We start from the raw sequence: 22,394 nt of genomic DNA on the forward strand, positions 1-22,394 counted from the left end.
AGAGCATCTACAATAAAGATACCCAGATGTTGCACATGTGTCTAATTCTTTATATTTACTGTATTATGCACCTCAAGCAGTTGCCCTGTTTCGATAGATATGTCGAAGATAGTTGTTAGTGGCACGCACACAGTGCTTCTGCTCCCTCTCTCAGAACCACGGAGAAATGTCCAGTACCACCTCCTTTGAGGTATTTAGTTCACTTAGCAGCGTCTTCACCTACTCGGTTGTAGAGTGTGTCCAGCACTTGTTGGTGTACCCTACCATCCTGGTTTGCTGGAGTCTTTTCTGTCTCCACTGAAAATACTTCCTTAAATCCCATGTTGAGCTCTTCACATACTTTATGGCCGTTTCTTGTGACCTCTCCTCCTTCCTTCCTCAGACTGATTACCTGGTCCTTGACTGTTGTTTTCCTCCAGATTTGGTTTTCGATCCTATGTCATTCTCGTATTGCCGCTGAACAATGTGTGTGTGTGTGTGTGTGTGTGTGTGTTCAGATTTTAAATATATTAATATTTTTCACATTACAAATAATTTCAGCAGACTTACCTGGACACCAAATGTCTGAGGTGGGCCGCTGAAGAACTGCCTCCGAGGTGGGAAACCAAACTGTTGGAACTGACACGCTGCCAGTCCCACCACACTGACCAGTAATACCAATTTCATCTGGAAAATAAATTGTGGGTTATATCCTGCACATATCTGCTCAATCTTTGTAATATTTCTCACTGCTCAGTCCTCTGCCACTGAATTATCTTTACACATAGGTGGAAAATAAGCCCACTCATCCTATGTGCCTCTGGCGGGCTTGGAGACTTAAGACCTGGGTGCCCATACTGGGTTTTAGACCTCAGATCTGGATACCCTTACTGGATTTTAGACCTAAGACCTTCGTGTCCTTAGCAGGCTTTGAGACATAAGACCTGTGTGCCCTTACCAGGGATTGAGACCTAAGATCTGGGTGCCCTTACCAGGGATTGAGACCTAAGACCTAGGTGCCCTTATCAGGAATTGAGACCTAAGAACAGGGTGTCCTTACCGGGTATTAAACCTAAGATTTGGGTACCCTTGGCAGACTTTGCGACCTAAGACCTGGGTGCCTTTACCGGGTTTTGGACCTAAGACCTGAGTGTCCTTAGCGGGCTTTGAGACCTAAGGCCTTGGTGTCTTTACCAGGAATTTGAATCCTAAGACCTGGGTGCCCTTATCTGAGTTTTGAGACCTAAGACATAGGTGACCTTACATTAGTTTTGAGATCCAAGACATGGGTTCCCTTACCAGGGTTTTGAGATCTAAGACATGGGTGCCCTTACCAAAGTTCTGAGGCCTAAGACCTGGGCTCCCTTACCGGGGATTGAAACCTAAGACCTCGGTGCCCTTACCAGGGTTTTGAGATCTAAAGCCTGGGTGCCCTTACCAAGGTTTTGAGGTCTAAGACCTGGGTTTCCTTACCGGGGATTGAAACCTAAGACCTGGGTGCCCTTACCAAGGCTTTGAGGCCTAAGACCTGGGCTTCCTTACCGGGGATTGAAACCTAAGACCTGGGTGCCCTTGCCAGGGTTTTGAGATCTAAAGCCTGGGTGCCCTTACCAAGGTTTTGAGGCCTAAGACCTGGGTTTCCTTACCAGGGATTGAAACCTAAGACCTGGGTGCCCTTACCTAGGTTTTGAGACCTAAGACATGAGTGCCCTTACCAAGGTTTTGAGACCTAAGACCTGCGTTTCCTTACCGGGGATTGAAACCTAAGACCTGGGTGCCCTTACCAAGGTTTTGAGGCCTAAGACCTGGGCTTCCTTACCGGGAATTGAAACCTAAGACCTGGGTGCCCTTACCAAGGTTTTGAGATCTAAGACATGAGTGCCCTTACCAAGGTTTTGAGACCTAAGACCTGGGTTTCCTAACCGGGAATTGAAACCTAAGACCTGGGTGCCTTTACCAAGGTTTTGAGGCCTAAGACATGAGTGCCCTTACCAAGGTTTTGAGACCTAAGACCTGGGTTTCCTTACCGGGGATTGAAACCTAAGACCTGGGTGCCCTTACCAAGGTTTTGAGGCCTAAGACCTGGGCTTCCTTACCGGGAATTGAAACCTAAGACCTGGGTGCCCTTACCAAGGTTTTGAGATCTAAGACATGAGTGCCCTTACCAAGGTTTTGAGACCTAAGACCTGGGTTTCCTAACCGGGAATTGAAACCTAAGACCTGGGTGCCTTTACCAAGGTTTTGAGGCCTAAGACATGAGTGCCCTTACCAAGGTTTTGAGGCCTAAGACCTGGGTTTCCTTATCGGGAATTGAAACCTAAGACCTGGGTGCCCTTACCAGGGTTTTGAGACCTAAGACCTGGGTGCCCTTACATGTGATTAAGACTCACGCTGGGAGGGAGAGTCTTCCTTCAAAATTTTGTGTGACTCTCTGATATTATTTGATATAGAATATGACCTGGCATTATGGCGTCTTTAATATGACATTAAACTTGTGTGATAGCAACAGTGATTACCAGGAGCACATAGCTAAGATAGCTGATAATTGTTAATTACCAGGAGCACATAGCTAAGATAGCTGATAATTGTTAATTACCAGGAGCACATAGCTAAGATAGCTGATAATTGTTAATTACCAGGAGCACATAGCTAAGATAGCTGAAAATTGTTAATTACCAGGAGCACATAGCTAAGATAGCTGATAATTGTTAATTACCAGGAGCACATAGCTAAGATAGCTGATAATTGTTAATTACCAGGAGCACATAGCTAAGATAGCTGATAATTGTTAATTACCAGGAGCACATAGCTAAGATAGCTGATAATTGTTAATTACCAGGAGCACATAGCTAAGATAGCTGATAATTGTTAATTACCAGGAGCACATAGCTAAGATAGCTGATAATTGTTAATTACCAGGAGCACATAGCTAAGATAGCTGATAATTTTTAATTACCAGGAACACATAGCTAAGATAACTGATAATTGTTAATTACCAGGAGCACATAGCTAAGATAGCTGATAATTGTTAATTACCAGGAGCACATAGCTAAGATAGCTGATAATTGTTAATTACCAAGAGCACATAGCTAAGTTAGCTGATAATTGTTAATTACCAGGAGCACATAGCTAAGATAGCTGATAATTGTTAATTACCAGGAGCACATAGCTAAGATATCCGAGAAATTTTAATTAACATTAGCACATAGCTGAGATTGTTGAAAAAATTTAATGGCCAGGGAAACATAACTAAGATTGTTGAAAGTTGTTAATTATCAGGAACGCATAGCTAAGATTGTTGAAAATTGTTAATTATCAGGAACGCATAGCTAAGATTGTTGAAAATTTTTAATTACCAGGAACGCATAGCTAAGATTGTTGAAAATTGTTAATTACCTGGAGTGCATAGCTAACATAGCTTGATATTGTTAATTAGAACAGATAATTAAGAGTGCTAGCAAGGTTTTCATGTTAAAAATTTTGAATAGCCAAACGATTAATTCATCTCCGTCCGTTTTAAAACTCCAATAATTCATCCTTTATTAGACTGTCTTGTACTTCCTTCTTAATGCATTATATAATCATCATACATTAATATATATCTTTTTTTCAAATTTAAAGTATGATAATTAGTTACTTATAATGATTCGGATTGTCCAACATTGTTATGAATATGATGAGTTATGAGTGAGCTGCGCTCAATGAGCTGTATATGGTACACAGTACAGGCAACTGTGTAGTGAAATCAACTCACTGTTACTGTGAGCAACTCACTGTTACTACAAGCATCTCACAGTAATGTGGATTGCTTGCACTAACAGTGAATTGCTGCACTACACAGTAAGTTGTTTGCACTATACAATGAGTTGTTTGCACTATACAGTGAGTTGTTTGTACTCTGCAGTGAGTTATGTGCATTATACAGTGAGTGCCTTGCACTATACAGTAAGTTCCTTGCACTATACAGTGAGTTGCTTGCACTATACAGTGAGTGCCTTGCACTATACAGTAAGTTCCTTGCACTATTCAGGGAGTTATTTGTACTCTGCAGTGAGTTGCCTGCACTATACAGTGAATTGTTTGCATTACACAATAAGTTACTTGTACTACACAGTGACTTAAACACAAGACAAGTGATAAAGACTATTTTCCAGAGGTCAAATATTAAAGGTGTTACTTGGTACTTGTAATCAGGTGGAGATCAAACATTTCCTCATGAAGCTTCTCTATGAGTTGACCCAATAACATGTAGACTATAACATGTAGACAATAACATGTAGACAATAAAAGCTTGACTGAACGAAACAGCTTGTGTCTTGTTTGTAGACACTGTCACAGAGATCAAGTGTCTTGTGTGTGATGACGGGAAAGTAGACATTCACTGCACGGAAACTGTATCGGGAAAATCAATTGGATTTTTTTCTCACTCTTCATCGCAGGAGAAAGAGGCGGAGTCATTTGGCATTGCATCTTGTGGGAGGTGCTGGTCAGTCAGTGGGGTCTTGACTGTACTCACCTAGTTGTATTCACCTAGTTGTACTCACCTAGTTGTGATTTCAGGGGTCGATTCATAGCTCCTGGCCCCGCCTCTTCACGGGCCGCTACTGGGTCACTTTTCCCGCTCCATCTCAGTGATAATTCGGCAAGTGGAAGTGTACACGTAGGGAACTATTATATTAAGTTCCGTAGTGTTTCAGCAGTGAACATAGAATGCAACACTTTCATGTAAAGACCATAATTATCAGAAGGTCTGGATTATCTAAAGAAGTTTTGTTGCAATACGTATTTCCAACTCACTGGGTTTATATTCTCTGGAGCGTATGTAACTGTTCTTAAAAATAAACTGAGATTAAATAAATATATTAAACTCTGATACTGAGTTAGTAGACAACACATGTGACACAAAACAAACGAATGAAATACATTTACATGACAATTGACTTTCATCTCCGGCGAATACTAAGAGTTGAGCTAGTATGTGCTGGCTTTATTTAATTCAGTGATACACAAGAGTTGTGTTGCGTGAGTGATACACTGAAGAGTTGTGTTGCGTGAGTGATACACTGAAGAGTTGTGTTGCGTGAGTGATACACTGAAGAGTTGTGTTGTGTGAGTGATACACTGAAGAGTTGTGTGTGAGTGATACACTGAAGAGTTGTGTTGTGTGAGTGATACACTGAAGAGTTGTGTTGCGTGAGTGATACACTGAAGAGTTGTGTTGCGTGAGTGATACACTGAAGAGTTGTGTTGTGTGAGTGATACACTGAAGAGTTGTGTTGTGTGAGTGATACACTGAAGAGTTGTGTTGCGTGAGTGATACACTGAAGAGTTGTGTTGTGTGAGTGATACACTGAAGAGTTGTGTGTGAGTGATACACTGAAGAGTTGTGTTGTGTGAGTGATACACTGAAGAGTTGTGTTGCGTGAGTGATACACTGAAGAGTTGTGTTGCGTGAGTGATACACTGAAGAGTTGTGTTGTGTGAGTGATACACTGAAGAGTTGTGTTGCGTGAGTGATACACAAGAGTTGTGTTGCGTGAGTGATACACTGAAGAGTTGTGTTGCGTGAGTGATACACTGAAGAGTTGTGTTGTGTGAGTGATACACTGAAGAGTTGTGTTGCGTGAGTGATACACTGAAGAGTTGTGTTGTGTGAGTGATACACTGAAGAGTTGTGTTGCGTGAGTGATACACTGAAGAGTTGTGTTGTGTGAGTGATACACTGAAGAGTTGTGTTGCGTGAGTGATACACTGAAGAGTTGTGTTGTGTGAGTGATACACTGAAGAGTTGTGTTGCGTGAGTGATACACAAGAGTTGTGTTGCGTGAGTGATACACTGAAGAGTTGTGTTGTGTGAGTGATACACTGAAGAGTTGTGTTGTGTGAGTGATACACTGAAGAGTTGTGTTGCGTGAGTGATACACAAGAGTTGTGTTGCGTGAGTGATACACTGAAGAGTTGTGTTGCGTGAGTGATACAATGAAGAGTTGTGTTGTGTGAGTGATACACTGAAGAGTTGTGTTGTGTGAGTGATACACTGAAGAGTTGTGTTGCGTGAGTGATACACTGAAGAGTTGTGTTGTGTGAGTGATACACTGAAGAGTTGTGTGTGAGTGATACACTGAAGAGTTGTGTGTGAGTGATACACTGAAGAGTTGTGTGTGAGTGATACACTGAAGAGTTGTGTTGTGTGAGTGATACACTGAAGAGTTGTGTTGTGTGAGAGTGATACACTGAAGAGTTGTGTGTGAGTGATACACTGAAGAGTTGTGTTGTGTGAGTGATACACTGAAGAGTTGTGTTGTGTGAGAGTGATACACTGAAGAGTTGTGTTGTGTGAGAATGATACACTGAAGAATTGTGTTGTGTGAGAGTGATACACTGAAGAGTTGTGTTGTGTGAGTGATACACTGAAGAGTTGTGTTGTGTGAGAGTGATACACTGAAGAGTTGTGTTGTGTGAGAATGATTCACTGAAGAATTGTGTTGTGTGAGTGATACACTGAAGAGTTGTGTTGTGTGAGTGATACACTGAAGAGTTGTGTTGTGTGAGTGATACACTGAAGAGTTGTGTTGCGTGAGTGATACACTGAAGAGTTGTGTTGTGTGAGAATGATTCACTGAAGAATTGTGTTGTGTGAGAGTGATACACTGAAGAGTTGTGTTGTGTGAGAGTGATACACTGAAGAGTTGTGTTGTGTGAGAGTGATACACTGAAGAGTTGTGTTGTGTGAGTGATACACTGAAGAGTTGTGTTGTGTGAGTGATACACTGAAGAGTTGTGTTGTGTGAGAGTGATACACTGAAGAGTTGTGTTGTGTGAGAATGATACACTGAAGAGTTGTGTTGTGTGAGAGTGATACACTGAAGAGTTGTGTTGCGTGAGAGTGATACACTGAAGAGTTGTGTTGCGTGAGAGTAACACACTGAAGAGTTGTGTTGTCTGAGAGTGGCATTTAAACATGTAAAAACTCTGCTTACTAGTGCTCCTGTGCTTACTAGTCCCAATTTTGCACTGCCATTTTCTCTACAAGTAGACACCAGTGATACTGGTGTTGGTGTTGTGTTACTACAAGAAACAGCAGGACAATTATTTCCTGTCAGCTACTTCTCTTAAAAACTTAAAAAACACCAGAGAAACTATGCCACCGTAGAAAAGGAGGCTCTTGCTTTAGTGTTGGCTGTGTAACATTCTTCGCTCTATGTATCAGGATCAGTTCATCCTATAACTGTGTATAGTGACCACAATCTTTTACGCTTCCTTCATCTAATGAGGAACCACAATCAGAGACTTACAGATGGGCTTTGTTCCTCCAACCTCTGAATCTGGTGATTCGTTATGTGAAGGGGACAGAGAACGTGGTTACTGATGTATTATCTCGTGTGTACTGTACATAATGCAGTGTAGAAATACAGCTGATCTTGTTTTGCAGTGGTTGCTGTAGGTGAGTAGATGGCATTTCTGACCACCTAGTGGACTGAAGCTCGGTGAGCTGATGGAGGGGGGTATCAGATTTCCCAAATGTGTGTGTGTGTTTTTGGTGATAATCACGTCCGTACATGGCTAGGTAAAGTATGCTAACATAAGGTGAGGGCGGTGAGGCCTCACCTGTGTGATGTTGGTGTATGGACTGTTGGACCAAAGGTACGGTGTAGGCGGTGAAGCCTCACCATTTTTGGATCATGCTTAGTGATCCAGTGTGTTTTGTGTGTTGTGTTTCTCCAGGACCATCCTGCTTTTTTTTTGGAGGGGGGACCACCAAGTGGGGAGACTCCAGGGTTCCTTGGTATAGGTGAGGGCCTGGGACGCCCACCTTTTAATGGGTGAAGGGGTGTGTTTTTTCTAGACCACAGTCCCACCGACAAAATTTATATGACTTAACTACCCAGTTTTGAAATCTGGCAATTTTCCCTCCCATGTTCTCCGTTTCTCCCAGTGGTGTGTTTTGCATAGTCAGTTTCGCTTATTGTATATTGCTGTGAGACGCACCGCTGATAATGTAATTTTATATTTGTATTAGTATGCACACTAATTTTTTTTACACTGTTTCTAGAGACATTTTTTTATGAAGTGTTTATTTCATATGTGAAAACAGAGTTGTGTGATAATGGAAGCTAAAGTTGTTTACAGAGTTTCTTAATTTATAATAATCATGTCATTAATGTGGGAACTTTGTTTATATAAAGTGCAAGATTTATTTTTGCAAGCAGAGTTGTGTGATAATGAACACTTATCCTGTTGAAACAGAGATTTTCTCAATTTATAATAAATTTCCTTGTATATCATTATTGTGCATAACTTTTTATGTAATTAATATGTACAGAGATAACCCAGTCAGCTCTTTAATTTTATGTCACGTATAGAAAATACATCAACGTAGGTGTTTGGCCAACACATGATCATTTTTACATCGAACAAGTTTCACATGTCTGTGGATTAGCAATGCTCATTGTAGAGATGAACTTTAAGGTGATAAATACTTGCTGTGTTTATCTATGTACAAGTAAATTGCACCAAGACAGTACTTGATACAGTTTTCTTATTTTTGGAGAATTTTGCCTTTCCCCAGACCTAAGGTTAATTTCCGACTGGTTCCAGCTAGCTGAGTGAGACGATGGTCTAGGGAAGGGGGTATTACGCAGTGTATTGTAGAGAATATTTTATAAATAAAACGCTCCATATATAATGTCATTTACAGAGATTAGTCCTGAAACCGGACGTGCATTATTCCTGGTCAGTCAGAGTGGCCGGGAGAGGAGAGTGAGGTGTGTGTGGCAGTATGTTGAGAGCAGCAGATGTCCTAAGATGTCACCGTTTGTTTTGTAGGGGATGTTTTTTTTAAGCTTTTACCATAGGTTAGTTTATTGGTTTAAGTGTTCTCATGTTTACCTGTAAGGCCGTAGTGTGCAGAGACCTGTGTAAGTTCTGGGAGAGTACTTGTACAGCCTGCAGGTTGAGCAGCCACAGAAGTGGGGAAGGTGTCATGGAGTCTGTTTATAAATATTTATGTTTTTTACTCACTAGTAGCAGTGTGCTAGTAAGCTAATGTGAGTACTGGGTCAAGGTGAACTGAAGTGCGTGCTGTTGGTTGTAGTAGAGTAGATTGTACCTGTTATGTTGTATATGTTACCCTAATATATGTATTGCAATTTAGCTTAGGTGAGTTTTTGTGTCCTTCCTCATAATACATTGACCATTTATATTTATGCTTCATAATTTGTATGAAGGTACATGCTGGCCCTAGAGTGGTTTCTTTTTCAATGTTAAATAATAAAAATGCCCCTGGACTTGGCAGGTCATTTACCCTTTAGGAGCCACGACTTTTATTTACGTTACCCAGTCAAAAGCATAACAATATAGTGAAGAGTTGTGTTGTGCGAGAGTGATACACTGAAGCGTTGTGCTGTGTGACATAGGGTAGAGCTGAGAGAAGGCAGGTTGTCTTAGCTTCCATCAAACACTTACCTCTGCCAGAACTTAATTGGTTTACGGCAGCAGCAGACGCCTTATATACATATCACTGGCTTCCACAGTAGGTCACGACCGTTCCGGGCATACAACCTCACGTTTATTAAACATTCACCATAGAGCTTATCATTCTCACTACAAGCTGCATCATACACCCTCACTACAAGCTGCATCATACACTCTCACTACAAGCTGCATCATACACCCTCACTACAAGCTACATCATACACTCTCACTACAAGCTACATCATACACCCTCACTACAAGCTGCATCATACACTCTCACTACAAGCTGCATCATACACCCTCACTACAAGCTGCATCATACACTCTCACTACAAGCTGCATCATACACTCTCACTACAAGCTGCATCATACACTCTCACTACAAGCTACATCATACACTCTCACTACAAGCTGCATCATACACTCTCACTACAAGCTACATCATACACTCTCACTACAAGCTACATCATACACCCTCACTACAAGCTACATCATACACCCTCACTACAAGCTACATCATACACCCTCACTACAAACTACATCATAAACTCTCGCTACAAGCTACATCATACACTCTCACTACAAGCTGCATCATACACTCTCACTACAAGCTACATCATACACTCTCACTACAAGCTACATCATACACCCTCACTACAAGCTACATCATAAACTCTCGCTACAAGCTACACCATACACTGTTACTCCCACAAGCTACACCATACACTGTTACTCCCACAAGCTACACCATACACTGTTACTCCCACAAGCTACACCATACACTGTTACTCCCACAAGCTACACCATACACTGTTACTCCCACAAGCTACACCATACACTCTCACTACAAGCTACAACATACATTCTCACTACAAGCTACAACATACACTCTCACTACAAGCTACATCATACACTCTCACTAGAAGCTACATCATACACTCTCACTAAAAGCTACATCATACATTCTCACTACAAGCTACAACATACACTCTCACTACAAGCTACATCATACACTCTCACTACAAGCTACATCATACACTCTCACTACAAGCTACATCATACACTCTCACTACAAGCTACATCATACACTCTCACTACAAGCTACATCATACACTCTCACTACAAGCTACATCATACACTCTCACTAAAAGCTACATCATACATTCTCACTACAAGCTACATCATACACTCTCACTACAAGCTACAACATACACTCTCACTACAAGCTACATCATACACTCTCACTAGAAGCTACATCATACACTCTCACTACAAGCTACATCATACACTCTCACTAAAAGCTACATCATACACTCTCACTACAAGCTACATCATACACTCTCACTACAAGCTACATCATACACTCTCACTACAAGCTACATCATACACTCTCACTACAAGCTACAACATACACTCTCACTACAAGCTACATCATACACTCTCACTAGAAGCTACATCATACACTCTCACTACAAGCTACATCATACACTCTCACTACAAGCTACATCATACACTCTCAATACAAGCTACATCATACATTCTCACTACAAGCTACATCATACACTCTCACTACAAGCTACATCATACACTCTCACTACAAGCTACATCATACACTCTCACTACAAGCTACATCATACACTCTCACTACAAGCTACATCATACACTCTCACTACAAGCTACATCATACACTCACTACAAGCTACATCATACACTCTCACTACAAGCTACATCATACACTCTCACTACAAGCTACATCATACACTTTCAATACAAGCTACATCATACATTCTCACTACAAGCTACATCATACACTCTCACTACAAGCTACATCATACACTCTCACTACAAGCTACATCATACACTCTCACTACAAGCTACATCATACACTCACTACAAGCTACATCATACACTCTCACTACAAGCTACATCATACACTCTCACTACAAGCTACATCATACACTCTCACTACAAGCTACATCATACACTCTCACTACAAGCTACATCATACACTCACTACAAGCTACATCATACACTCTCACTACAAGCTACATCATACACTCTCACTACAAGCTACATCATACATTTTCACTACAAGCTACATCATACACTCTAACTACAAGCTACATCATACACTCTCACTACAAGCTACATCATACACTCTCACTACAAGCTACATCATACACTCTCACTACAAGCTACATCATACACTCTCACTACAAGCTACATCATACACTCTCACTACAAGCTACATCATACACTCTCACTACAAGCTACATCATACACTCACTACAAGCTACATCATACATTCTCACTACAAGCTACATCATACACTCTCACTACAAGCTACATCATACATTCTCACTACAAGCTACATCATACACTCTCACTACAAGCTACATCATACACTCTCACTACAAGCTACATCATACACTCTCACTACAAGCTACATCATACACTCACTACAAGCTACATCATACATTCTCACTACAAGCTACATCATACACTCTCACTACAAGCTACATCATACATTCTCACTACAAGCTACATCATACACTCTCACTACAAGCTACATCATACACTCTCACTACAAGCTACATCATACACTCTCACTACAAGCTACATCATACACTCTCACTACAAGATACATCATACACTCTCACTACAAGCTACATCATACACTCTCACTACAAGCTACATCATACACTCTCACTACAAGCTACATCATACACTCTCACTACAAGCTACATCATACACTCTCACTACAAGCTACATCATACACTCTCACTACAAGCTACATCATACACTCTCACTACAAGCTACATCATACACTCTCACTACAAGCTACATCATACACTCTCACTACAAGCTACATCATACACTCTCACTACAAGCTACATCATACACTCTCATTACAAGCTACATCATACACTCTCACTATAAGCTACATCATACACTCTCGCTACAAGCTACATCATACACTCTCACTACAAGCTACATCATACACTCTCGCTACAAGCTACATCATACACTCTCGCTACAAGCTACATCATACACTCTCACTACAAGCTACATCATACACTCTCGCTACAAGCTACATCATACACTCTCGCTACAAGCTACATCATACACTCTCGCTACAAGCTACATCATACACTCTCGCTACAAGCTACATCATACACTCTCGCTACAAGCTACATCATACACTCTCGCTACAAGCTACATCATACACTCTCGCTACAAGCTACATCATACACTCTCACTACAAGCTACATCATACACTCTCACTACAAGCTACATCATACACTCTCACTACAAGCTACATCATACACTCTCGCTACAAGCTACATCATACACTCTCACTACAAGCTACATCATACACTCTCGCTACAAGCTACATCATACACTCTCGCTACAAGCTACATCATACACTCTCACTACAAGCTACATCATACACTCTCGCTACAAGCTACATCATACACTCTCGCTACAAGCTACATCATACACTCTCGCTACAAGCTACATCATACACTCTCGCTACAAGCTACATCATACACTCTCGCTACAAGCTACATCATACACTCTCGCTACAAGCTACATCATACACTCTCACTACAAGCTACATCATACACTCTCGCTACAAGCTACATCATTCACTCTCGCTACAAGCTACATCATACACTCTCGCTACAAGCTACATCATACACTCTCGCTACAAGCTACATCATACACTCTCGCTACAAGCTACATCATACACTCTCGCTACAAGCTACATCATACACTCTCGCTACAAGCTACATCATACACTCTCGCTACAAGCTACATCATACACTCTCACTACAAGCTACATCATACACTCGCTACAAGCTACATCATACACTCTCGCTACAAGCTACATCATACACTCTCGCTACAAGCTACATCATACACTCTCACTACAAGCTACATCATACACTCGCTACAAGCTACATCATACACTCGCTACAAGCTACATCATACACTCTCGCTACAAGCTACATCATACACTCTCGCTATAAGCTACATCATACACTCTCGCTACAAGCTACATCATACACTCTCGCTACAAGCTACATCATACACTCTCACTACAAGCTACATCATACACTCGCTACAAGCTACATCATACACTCGCTACAAGCTACATCATACACTCTCGCTACAAGCTACATCATACACTCTCGCTATAAGCTACATCATACACTCTCGCTACAAGCTACATCATACACTCTCGCTACAAGCTACGTCATACACTCTCACTACAAGCTACATCATACACTCGCTACAAGCTACATCATACACTCGCTACAAGCTACATCATACACTCGCTACAAGCTACATCATACACTCTCGCTACAAGCTACATCATACACTCTCGCTACAAGCTACATCATACACTCTCGCTACAAGCTACATCATACACTCTCGCTACAAGCTACATCATACACTCTCGCTACAAGCTACATCATACACTCTCGCTACAAGCTACATCATACACTCTCACTACAAGCTACATCAAGGAAACAAAGATGAAAAACGTTAACAAAAAAAAAAAAAACGCAAAACGGCTAATTGAGTAACAATTTTAAAACTTAACAAATTAATTATGAATTAACAACTTCACTAATTAATAATGACTGAAAAACTTTGCTGAATAATAAAGAAATAAAAACTTCACTAATTACAAATTATAACTTCACTAATTATGAATGAAAAGTCTCACTAATTATGAATTAAAACTTCACGAATTATTAAATAAAATTTTACTAGTGATAAAAAAAAATATTAATAATAAATAAAAACTTCAATAATCATTAATTAAAACTTCACTAATTATTAAATAAAACTTTGCTAATTATGAATTTAAAAATCACTAATTATATAATAAAAACTTCGTAAATTATGAATAAAAAAATTCGCTAATTATGAATTAAAAACTTGACTAATTATTAAATAAAAACTTCACTGATAATTAAATAAAAACTTCACTGATAATTAAATAAAAACTTCACTGATAATTAAATAAAAACTTCACTGATAATTAAATAAAAACTTCACTGATAATTAAATAAAAACTTCACTGATAATTAAATAAAAACTTCACTGATAATTAAATAAAAACTTCACTGATAATTAAATAAAAACTTCACTGATTATTAAATAAAAACTTTACTACTGATTATTGAATAAAAACTTAACTGAGCAATTATTCCACGTCTGACAGTTGACTTTGCAATTAAAATACTGGTGACCTTCCTGTCTTTATATCCTCGTGGAGCCAGTACCTGGAGGACGCCAGAGTGATCATGTTATCGTGGAGGACGCCAGAGTGATCATGTTATTCTGGAGGACGCCAGAGTGATCATGTTATTCTGGAGGATACCAGTGATAATGTTATCCTGGAGGACGCCAGCATGATCATGTTATCGTGGAGGACGCCAGAGTGATCATGTTATCGTGGAGGACGCCAGAGTGATCATGTTATCCTGCGAGGACACCAAAGTGATCATGTTATCCTGGAGGACACCAGAGTGATCATGTTATCCTGGAGGACGCCAGAGTGATCATGTTATCCTGGAGGACACCAGAGTGATCATGTTATCCTGCGAGGACTCCAAAGTGATCATGTTATCATGGAGGACGCCAGAGTGATCATGTTATCCTGGAGGACATCAGAGTGATCATGTTATCCTGGAGAACACCAGAGTAGTCATGTTATCCTGGAGGACGCCAGAGAGATCATGTTATCCTGGAGGACACCAGAGTAATCATGTTATCCTGGAGGACGCCAGAGTGATTATGTTATTCTGGTGGACGCTAGTGATCGTGTTATCCTGGTGGACGCTAGTGTGATCATGTAATCCTGGTGGACACTAGTGACCATGTTATCCTGGAGGACGCCAGAGTGATCATGTTATCTTGTAGGACATCAGAGTGATCATGTTATTCTGGTGGACGCTAGTGATCGTGTTATCCTGGTGGACGCTAGTGATCGTGTTATCGTGGTGAACGCTAGTGTGATTATGTAATCCTGGTGGACACTAGTGATCATGTTATCCTGGTGGACACCAGAGTGATCATGTTATCCTGGAGGACACCATAGTGATCATGTTATTCTGGTGGACGCTAGTGATCATGTTATCCTGGTGGACGCTAGTGTGATCATGTAATCCTGGTGGACACTGTGCATAAAGATATTAAACTAAAGTGTGTGTGTGTGTGTGTGTGTGTGTGTGTGTGTGTGTGTGTGTGTGTGTGTGTGTGTGTGTGTGTGTGTGTGTGTGTGTGTGTGTGTGTGTGTGTGTGTGTGGTGTGTGTGACTCAACAATCAATATTTGCACCAATAACTCATTACAGTTGTGACCGGGTGTGGAAGTGTGAATTGCTCATTACTCTATAATTTGTTCATGATTGTAGCCAAAGTATAAACGTAAGTAACCATTCTACAGAATTCATTACCTTTGTAACTTGTGAGCTCATTACCTTTGTACCTAGTTCAGCTATCAAAACTTTGGGGGCCCAGTCCCTGGACCCATTACGTACCTCTGTAATCTGTAAATACCTTTGTAACTTGTCATGATTGTGACCAGACTTACCTGGAGTTCATTACCTTTGTAAATTGTGAGTTCATTACCTTTGTAAATTGTGAGTTCATTACCTTTGTAAATTGTGAGTTCATTACCTTTGTAAATTGTGAGTTCATTACCTCTGTAACTTGCTCAGCTATCAAAACTTTGGAGTCCAGTCCCTGGACCAATTATGTACCTCTGTAATCTTTTGACTACCGCCAACAGGATGGGTATGGGGTGCATAATAAACATATTAAACTAACTAAACACTAGTGATCATGTTGTCCTGGTGGACGCTAGTGATCATACTATACTGGTGGATGCTAAAAGATATCATGTTATCCTGGTAGACACAATGGTGGTCATGTTATCCTGTTGGAGATTACGCTGATAATGTTATTCTGGTAGACACAATGGTGGTCATGTTATCCTGTTGGAGATTACGCTGATAATGCTATCCTGGTAGACACAATGGTGATCATGTTACCCTGGTAGACATCAATAGTGATCATGTTATCCTGACGGACACTACAATTGTCATGTTATTCTAGTGGAAATGTGATCATGTTATCCATGACATGGCGTCTTCTAGACTACTGTAGCTGATTGGAAACAATACAAATACATTCAAAGACTGTCTATACATTGTTATCGAATAACTTCAAAGTCTTTTATAGGACTAATAGCAGGTGTTCTAACATTTATTTTCCCCCTTATATCTGGGGTGAAGAAGCTAATTCGAACTTAAGCCAGTAAATGTTTGTTTTTTTCTATAGACAGTAGTTGTAAATTTACTCTTCGTAAAATACTGAAATACCAATATTTCTTCAAATATCACTTTTCACGTGGTGTTTCCAGTTTCAAAGTTGAAAAATGTGCAAATGCTTCAGTACACGAGTCGAATATACCTACAATAATAAATAGGCTGCTTGGTATATATTCTGATGAATGGATCTCAGCGTGCAGTGAGAGGAATAACATATTTTGCACATAAAGGATTGCCTATAGACGCTAGGTTTACTTACATCAAATAAGCCCAGTTTGAGATTTAAAGTTCTCTTGATATATCAGCAGTTGACTTGCAGATTCAATGACCCTCGTGTGTGGGAAGGCTTAACGTCAACTTAACCAATGAAATGTGGTAAACAATCTCTATGGTATAAGATTCACTAAAGGTGCACAGTAGTGAACTCTTAGCAACCTCACCTCTTAGACGACAGGTTACTGTTATATGAATGAAGCTTATTTACGACGCTGCAGGCAAGTTTAACAAGAGGTTCCCCTATTTTAGCACTGAAAGGGTTTGACTTATTATTTTTTTATTATGCTGTTATCCACTATTTAAGTGCTTACTGTTATTCATACAGTGTAGAATATAAAGGATAGTCTTTACCATTTTACTGGTCAAGGGGCTATTCACATCCTGGTTAGGTTAGACAATCATCCTTCGACTACACACCTCTGTAATGCCAACATTTTGATACCATAATAACTTCAAATTATATGGAATATTTACACCTTACTGTATCAGAGAATAATGCAATATACTGTTTAATATATTGTGGACTGTATAATACTTACAAGCACAATTTTATATAGATAAATGAAACATTCAAGAAAAAAATATAAAATTGACTTTTAATCCCTACAAACACATACTGGCTGTACTAACAACTCCTAGCCTATCTGCCAAGTAGACCATTTACATTTTTCTCTTCTGATTCACGCAGTGAACTTCTCACTATCAAGACTACCCATAGCCTTGGGGATATTTTACTTTTTTTCTAAAGTAGGTGGCCAGTTCACTAGAACGCCAAACTTTAACACCACTCTGGAAACTGGAACGCAGCTGTTTGTCATCCTTGGCTCGGCCGTTCTGGGCGCCTGAGCAAGCATAACATTATGCTTGTATCTAAACTTGATAGATGTGTAACAGTAAATTCTTTAAATTCTGGCTCGTGCACCTTATGGTAATTTTTAATCTAGTTTTGTCTAGTGCAGTGTATTTAGCTAACAAATATTGAAGTAGTGATTTCTTAATCTTTGGTTCACCTGCTCGTCAGATTTCCCTTCTAGTCCATATATTAGCTAACATATATTAGTTAACATATATTAGTTAACATATATTAGTTAACATAGTGAGCCAATTAACAGTGTCTTTGCGCAAATACTAATGAACGGATAGTGTTTTTGCGTATACACTAATTAAGAGATGGTGTCTTTGTACCGATACTAATGGACATAGTTCCTTTGCGCCACTACTAATGATAATTAGGTATCTCTGAAGGGCTTCTTATGCTGCTGCTTGATTTTTTTTTTAATTTGGTCACTGGAAACGGTGACCAGATTCTTGGAACAAGCGAGGTGTTCACATTTCCGATGCCCAGATTTGTAGAACCCATTCCCAGCTGGGACTTCCATTTAAATATTGCTTATTGTTCGCTTTAACTTGTGTAAATTTCAATTTATCAATTTTATTAAGGCCTCTTCTGAAAATTTTCGAGCTGGAATATTGTTTTATCTTAATAAGAAATATTTTTGTATTAATTTTGGGTTGTCGGTGCCATTTTTTTGGCCATTTATCGTTCGCTCACAAATTTGTTTTACTCGAGAACGCAGTATTCGATCGGCTTCAAATTTCTACAGCTGGTGTAATGAATCATGGGTAAGATTCATGGGTCTTTCTGCACAATGCTACATAAGTCAATCCTAAATGACGCTTCGAGTGAAATAAAAACTGGTTCCTCTAATCGGCTGCAAAATTTCAGCAGGTTCGAATATTTCTTGGTGGTGATGCCACTCTCCTACTTTCTTATCCTCATCATGCCTTGATGCTGGAAAAGTTCTTGATTTAAGGAACTGGACTTGTCTTCCCCTCGATTCCACAGGCGCTATATAACTAGTACGGATTTAGCGCTTTTCTCTGAGTTACGTAGAACAATCGTCAGTGGTTGAAGTGGAGGGGAACGTTCCTGAATGAATGAATGAATGAATGAATGAATGAATGAATGAGAGGTAAAATCCCAATGGGGTGAGCTGGGAAGACCGGACAGGCGAAGAATAGCGCTGAAGAAGAGTGTTCTTAGTTGTAGTATCGAGCCAGGTTAACCCAGCAGCTGAGCGGTCGTGGGATAGATCTGGAGAAATCAAGAATGGCTAGCGATGTGGAAGACACGAGTAACGTTCCTTGGGATTAGCCTGTGTAGGCGCAAATTTTGTTGGATTCTGTGGGATAACTGGAAAATGCATCGTCTAGTCAGCTTTTAAATTTTTAATGATGATATTTTCTTCGGTCTATTCATGTTATGTATAAGTTATCATAGGATAATTTTATTAATCTACTAATTTTTGTGAAATAATTGGTGAATGTTTCTTCTGATGAGAATAAAGTCGTTGTGATTTTATCTGATTATCTTTGGTGTTACAAGCCTATGACATCTGTCCTTAAAACAATTGTGAAAAATTTGTATGTTATGTACGCTAAAGTTACATAAAACTTTCTTGGAAGCTGGTCAGTCTTAGAAAAATATTTGGACCGATTTTAGCCGCCTGCGTAGAAGGTAATTTGCTTTTCTGGGAAAAACGTAAAAGCTTAAATATTGTTCTGACCATTTCAGCGGCTTAATACTTAATGCGCCACGCATCTTAGAACATTAGTCTTTGGATCCTGTGAGAATCTTTAATTATATTTGGCCTGCATATATTCTAATTTGCCCTTTTTTAACGTTTGGATATTTTACACTACTAATCGCGTGCACTGAGGCCCAGGGGACTGGAGTTATGAAGTACTGGGACACTTTCCTCTGAACACTTAGCTATCGAAATGCATCTGGTTACAGTATTAACAGAATTTGTAAAAAAAAAAAGGTCGCTGTATCTTAAACTACTAAAGGATATCCTACGCTCAGTCATACAATATAATAACATATATACCCCTACAACATTTATAACAGATGAGACCCGAGGTAACTCGTTCTCTCACCCAGTGTTATGAGTGCAGGTTTAAGTTTGGTGATTCTGCTCAGCCACCGCAACATCAGGAAGTGTGGCCACTGTTCCTATATTTGATTATTTGTATTCAAGTGCTTTGAAGTTTTACAAAGTTTAACTTGACCAAACGTAACTTAAAGAAAAACAGCATTTGTGTGTTAGTAGAGGGAAGTTCAGTTTTGCTAGAAACCACTAAGAATATCACTGAAAGTAAGGACAGAGTACCATGTAAGACTGACACTCTTAATGTCCAGCAGGAAAGACCACAAGGATGTAGAAAGCGGAAGCGCACTGATAGCATTTTAATTCCGAAGGCTGTTGTCTGATGTAGAATTTATTAATAATCTACTATATTGCATTTGGTTCTTTAAACGTATTTTCATTATTTTGGTGACTTATGTTAACTTTAACTATCATGTAAGACAGTAGTTAAAATGTTTAGAATCCCAGAAGACTTGTTACCTGAATGGCTAGTCTCTCTCCGGTCGGATGCCAGGAACAGCCTTCACCTACTCCAGAAGAGTGGTATATAAGACGGTTGCTGCTGTCTTAAACCAATTACATTCTCGCTAAGGTAAGTGGTGGTGAGTAGCTGGGACTCACTACATCATCACTGAAGAATTATCACACCTCAACTCTTCGGTATGTTTGGCACACCAGTGTATTTCTATCAACGAATGTGTCGCAGCTGTCAAAAACTACGTATACAGAATTGATATGCAGACTTATTTTCAAACTGAAATGTAACCTTTTTATATATCGTCTTACAACTGGTCGCAAACACCAGACTCCCTCGTCTTGTGAGTTATTATCAACATTCAGTCTGCAGTATGCAGAAAACTTCTTCTGTACTTAACCACGTTACATTTTTAAAATTAAATTTTAAACATGGTCTTGAACCAAATGGACGAAATCCCGAACCTGGACGGCGAATTACAATTGAAACAATTCCAAGCGCCCTCAACAGTCGCCCATTTGACTGTTTTACACCAGTGCCCTGATAACTGTGGTTAACAGGACGGGTCGTGGTGTAATAATCACAATGAGTAACTGCACTTTTCAACAGATTTTTGGAGGAAGGATATTATTCACTCTCCTAGTCACTTTTTACCTCAAACTGTCATGGAAGCGACGGCAGAGCAGCAATGTTAGTTTCTACTGTATCATTCTGCAGACAAGTTGTCAGTCAGGATGTTAAGTCTGGCTGCGAGTGTCCCAACATCTTCACAAACTACGAGTGCATGTTCTCCTTGCTCCCGACACCTTCATGAACCTCGAGTGCATGTTCTCCTTGCTCCCGACACCTTCATGAACCTCGAGTGCATGTTCTCCATGCTCCCGACACCATCATGAACCTCGAGTGCATGTTCTCCATGCTCCCAACACCATCATGAACATCAAGTCGACTCATGCTGAATAAATTTTATAGCTAAACTTTATAGCACTTCTAAATTGCTATTTTATTTCAAGCTATGAATTTCAAAATATAAAACTGATTTTGTATTGCCCTGAAGTGCAGAACACCGGAGTAAAACTGAGAAATTTCATAAAAAAATTAACTTAGTACGTTGTTGAGAAAGCCTCTTCATATTTTAAATATTCATCGATTTATGCAGATTTAGTTTAAAAAATAACATGATTTTCATTAATTTTAGCGAAATCGTTCAGATTTAGTACTAATTCCAATTGATGTCATGACTAACTTAATCTTATTAGATAGAATTTACTATAGCATTAATAAATACCATAACAAATCATATCCATACATTGTCATAGAAAATGGAACAGCAAATTTTAATAGAGAGAAAATTTTTTTCACGAACGTTGGGATCAAACTCCGGTAAGGTCAGGAAGGTCGACAGCACAAGTTCTGCCACTTGGGTAAAGTGACCCAACACGGGAAGGACATTCAATAGAAGCGATATTATCTTTCGGTTTATTTTTCAGATGAAGTTTGTATTGTTGGCCACTGTGGTGGGGTTGGCTGCGTGTCAGTTTCAACAGTTCAGGTCCCCTGGTAGGCAGTTCTTCAGGGGCCCACCTCAGAGATTTGGCGTTCAGGTAAGTTTGCTATAATTTTTAGTATTACTTCTTAAATTAGGCACAGGTAGCACACATGGCACACACATGAAACCTACACCCACGTACACAACACGTGGAACCGTCGTCTGATTCAGCAAGTCAAAGAACTGGAGAAAGTTCACTGGGATTCAGATATCAGAGTAAGGCAAAATGATATTTTAGGAGAGAACCTAGATTTATTAAAGGACATAGGAACTAGGGAAGACTTAACATTCCATTCTCTGGTCTTGATAAGGTGGGATGAAACAGTTCGAGAAGCTGGTACACTATAGTATAGTTAATGTT

General features: G+C 39.7%; 2 protein-coding genes across 2 annotated transcripts in view; one reads left to right on the plus strand and one right to left on the minus strand.

Moving 5' to 3' along the window:
* LOC128690417 (L-selectin) overlaps positions 1-22,394 on the plus strand; it is a 174,964-nt gene that overhangs the window by 146,570 nt on the left and 6,000 nt on the right. The window contains exon 2 of the mRNA XM_053779096.2: positions 21,975-22,088. Coding sequence (XP_053635071.2) covers positions 21,975-22,088 — 114 coding nt within the window. The remainder of the gene's footprint in view (positions 1-21,974; positions 22,089-22,394) is intronic.
* The window catches only part of LOC128690489 (pulmonary surfactant-associated protein D-like), a 32,799-nt gene that overhangs the window by 7,577 nt on the left and 2,828 nt on the right, over positions 1-22,394 (minus strand). Inside the window, exon 2 of the mRNA XM_053779159.2 lies at positions 550-666. Within this exon, the coding sequence (XP_053635134.2) occupies positions 550-666 (117 nt within the window). The remainder of the gene's footprint in view (positions 1-549; positions 667-22,394) is intronic.

This window comes from Cherax quadricarinatus, chromosome 29, assembly GCF_038502225.1.
Source record: "Cherax quadricarinatus isolate ZL_2023a chromosome 29, ASM3850222v1, whole genome shotgun sequence".
Classification (NCBI taxonomy): domain Eukaryota; kingdom Metazoa; phylum Arthropoda; class Malacostraca; order Decapoda; family Parastacidae; genus Cherax; species Cherax quadricarinatus.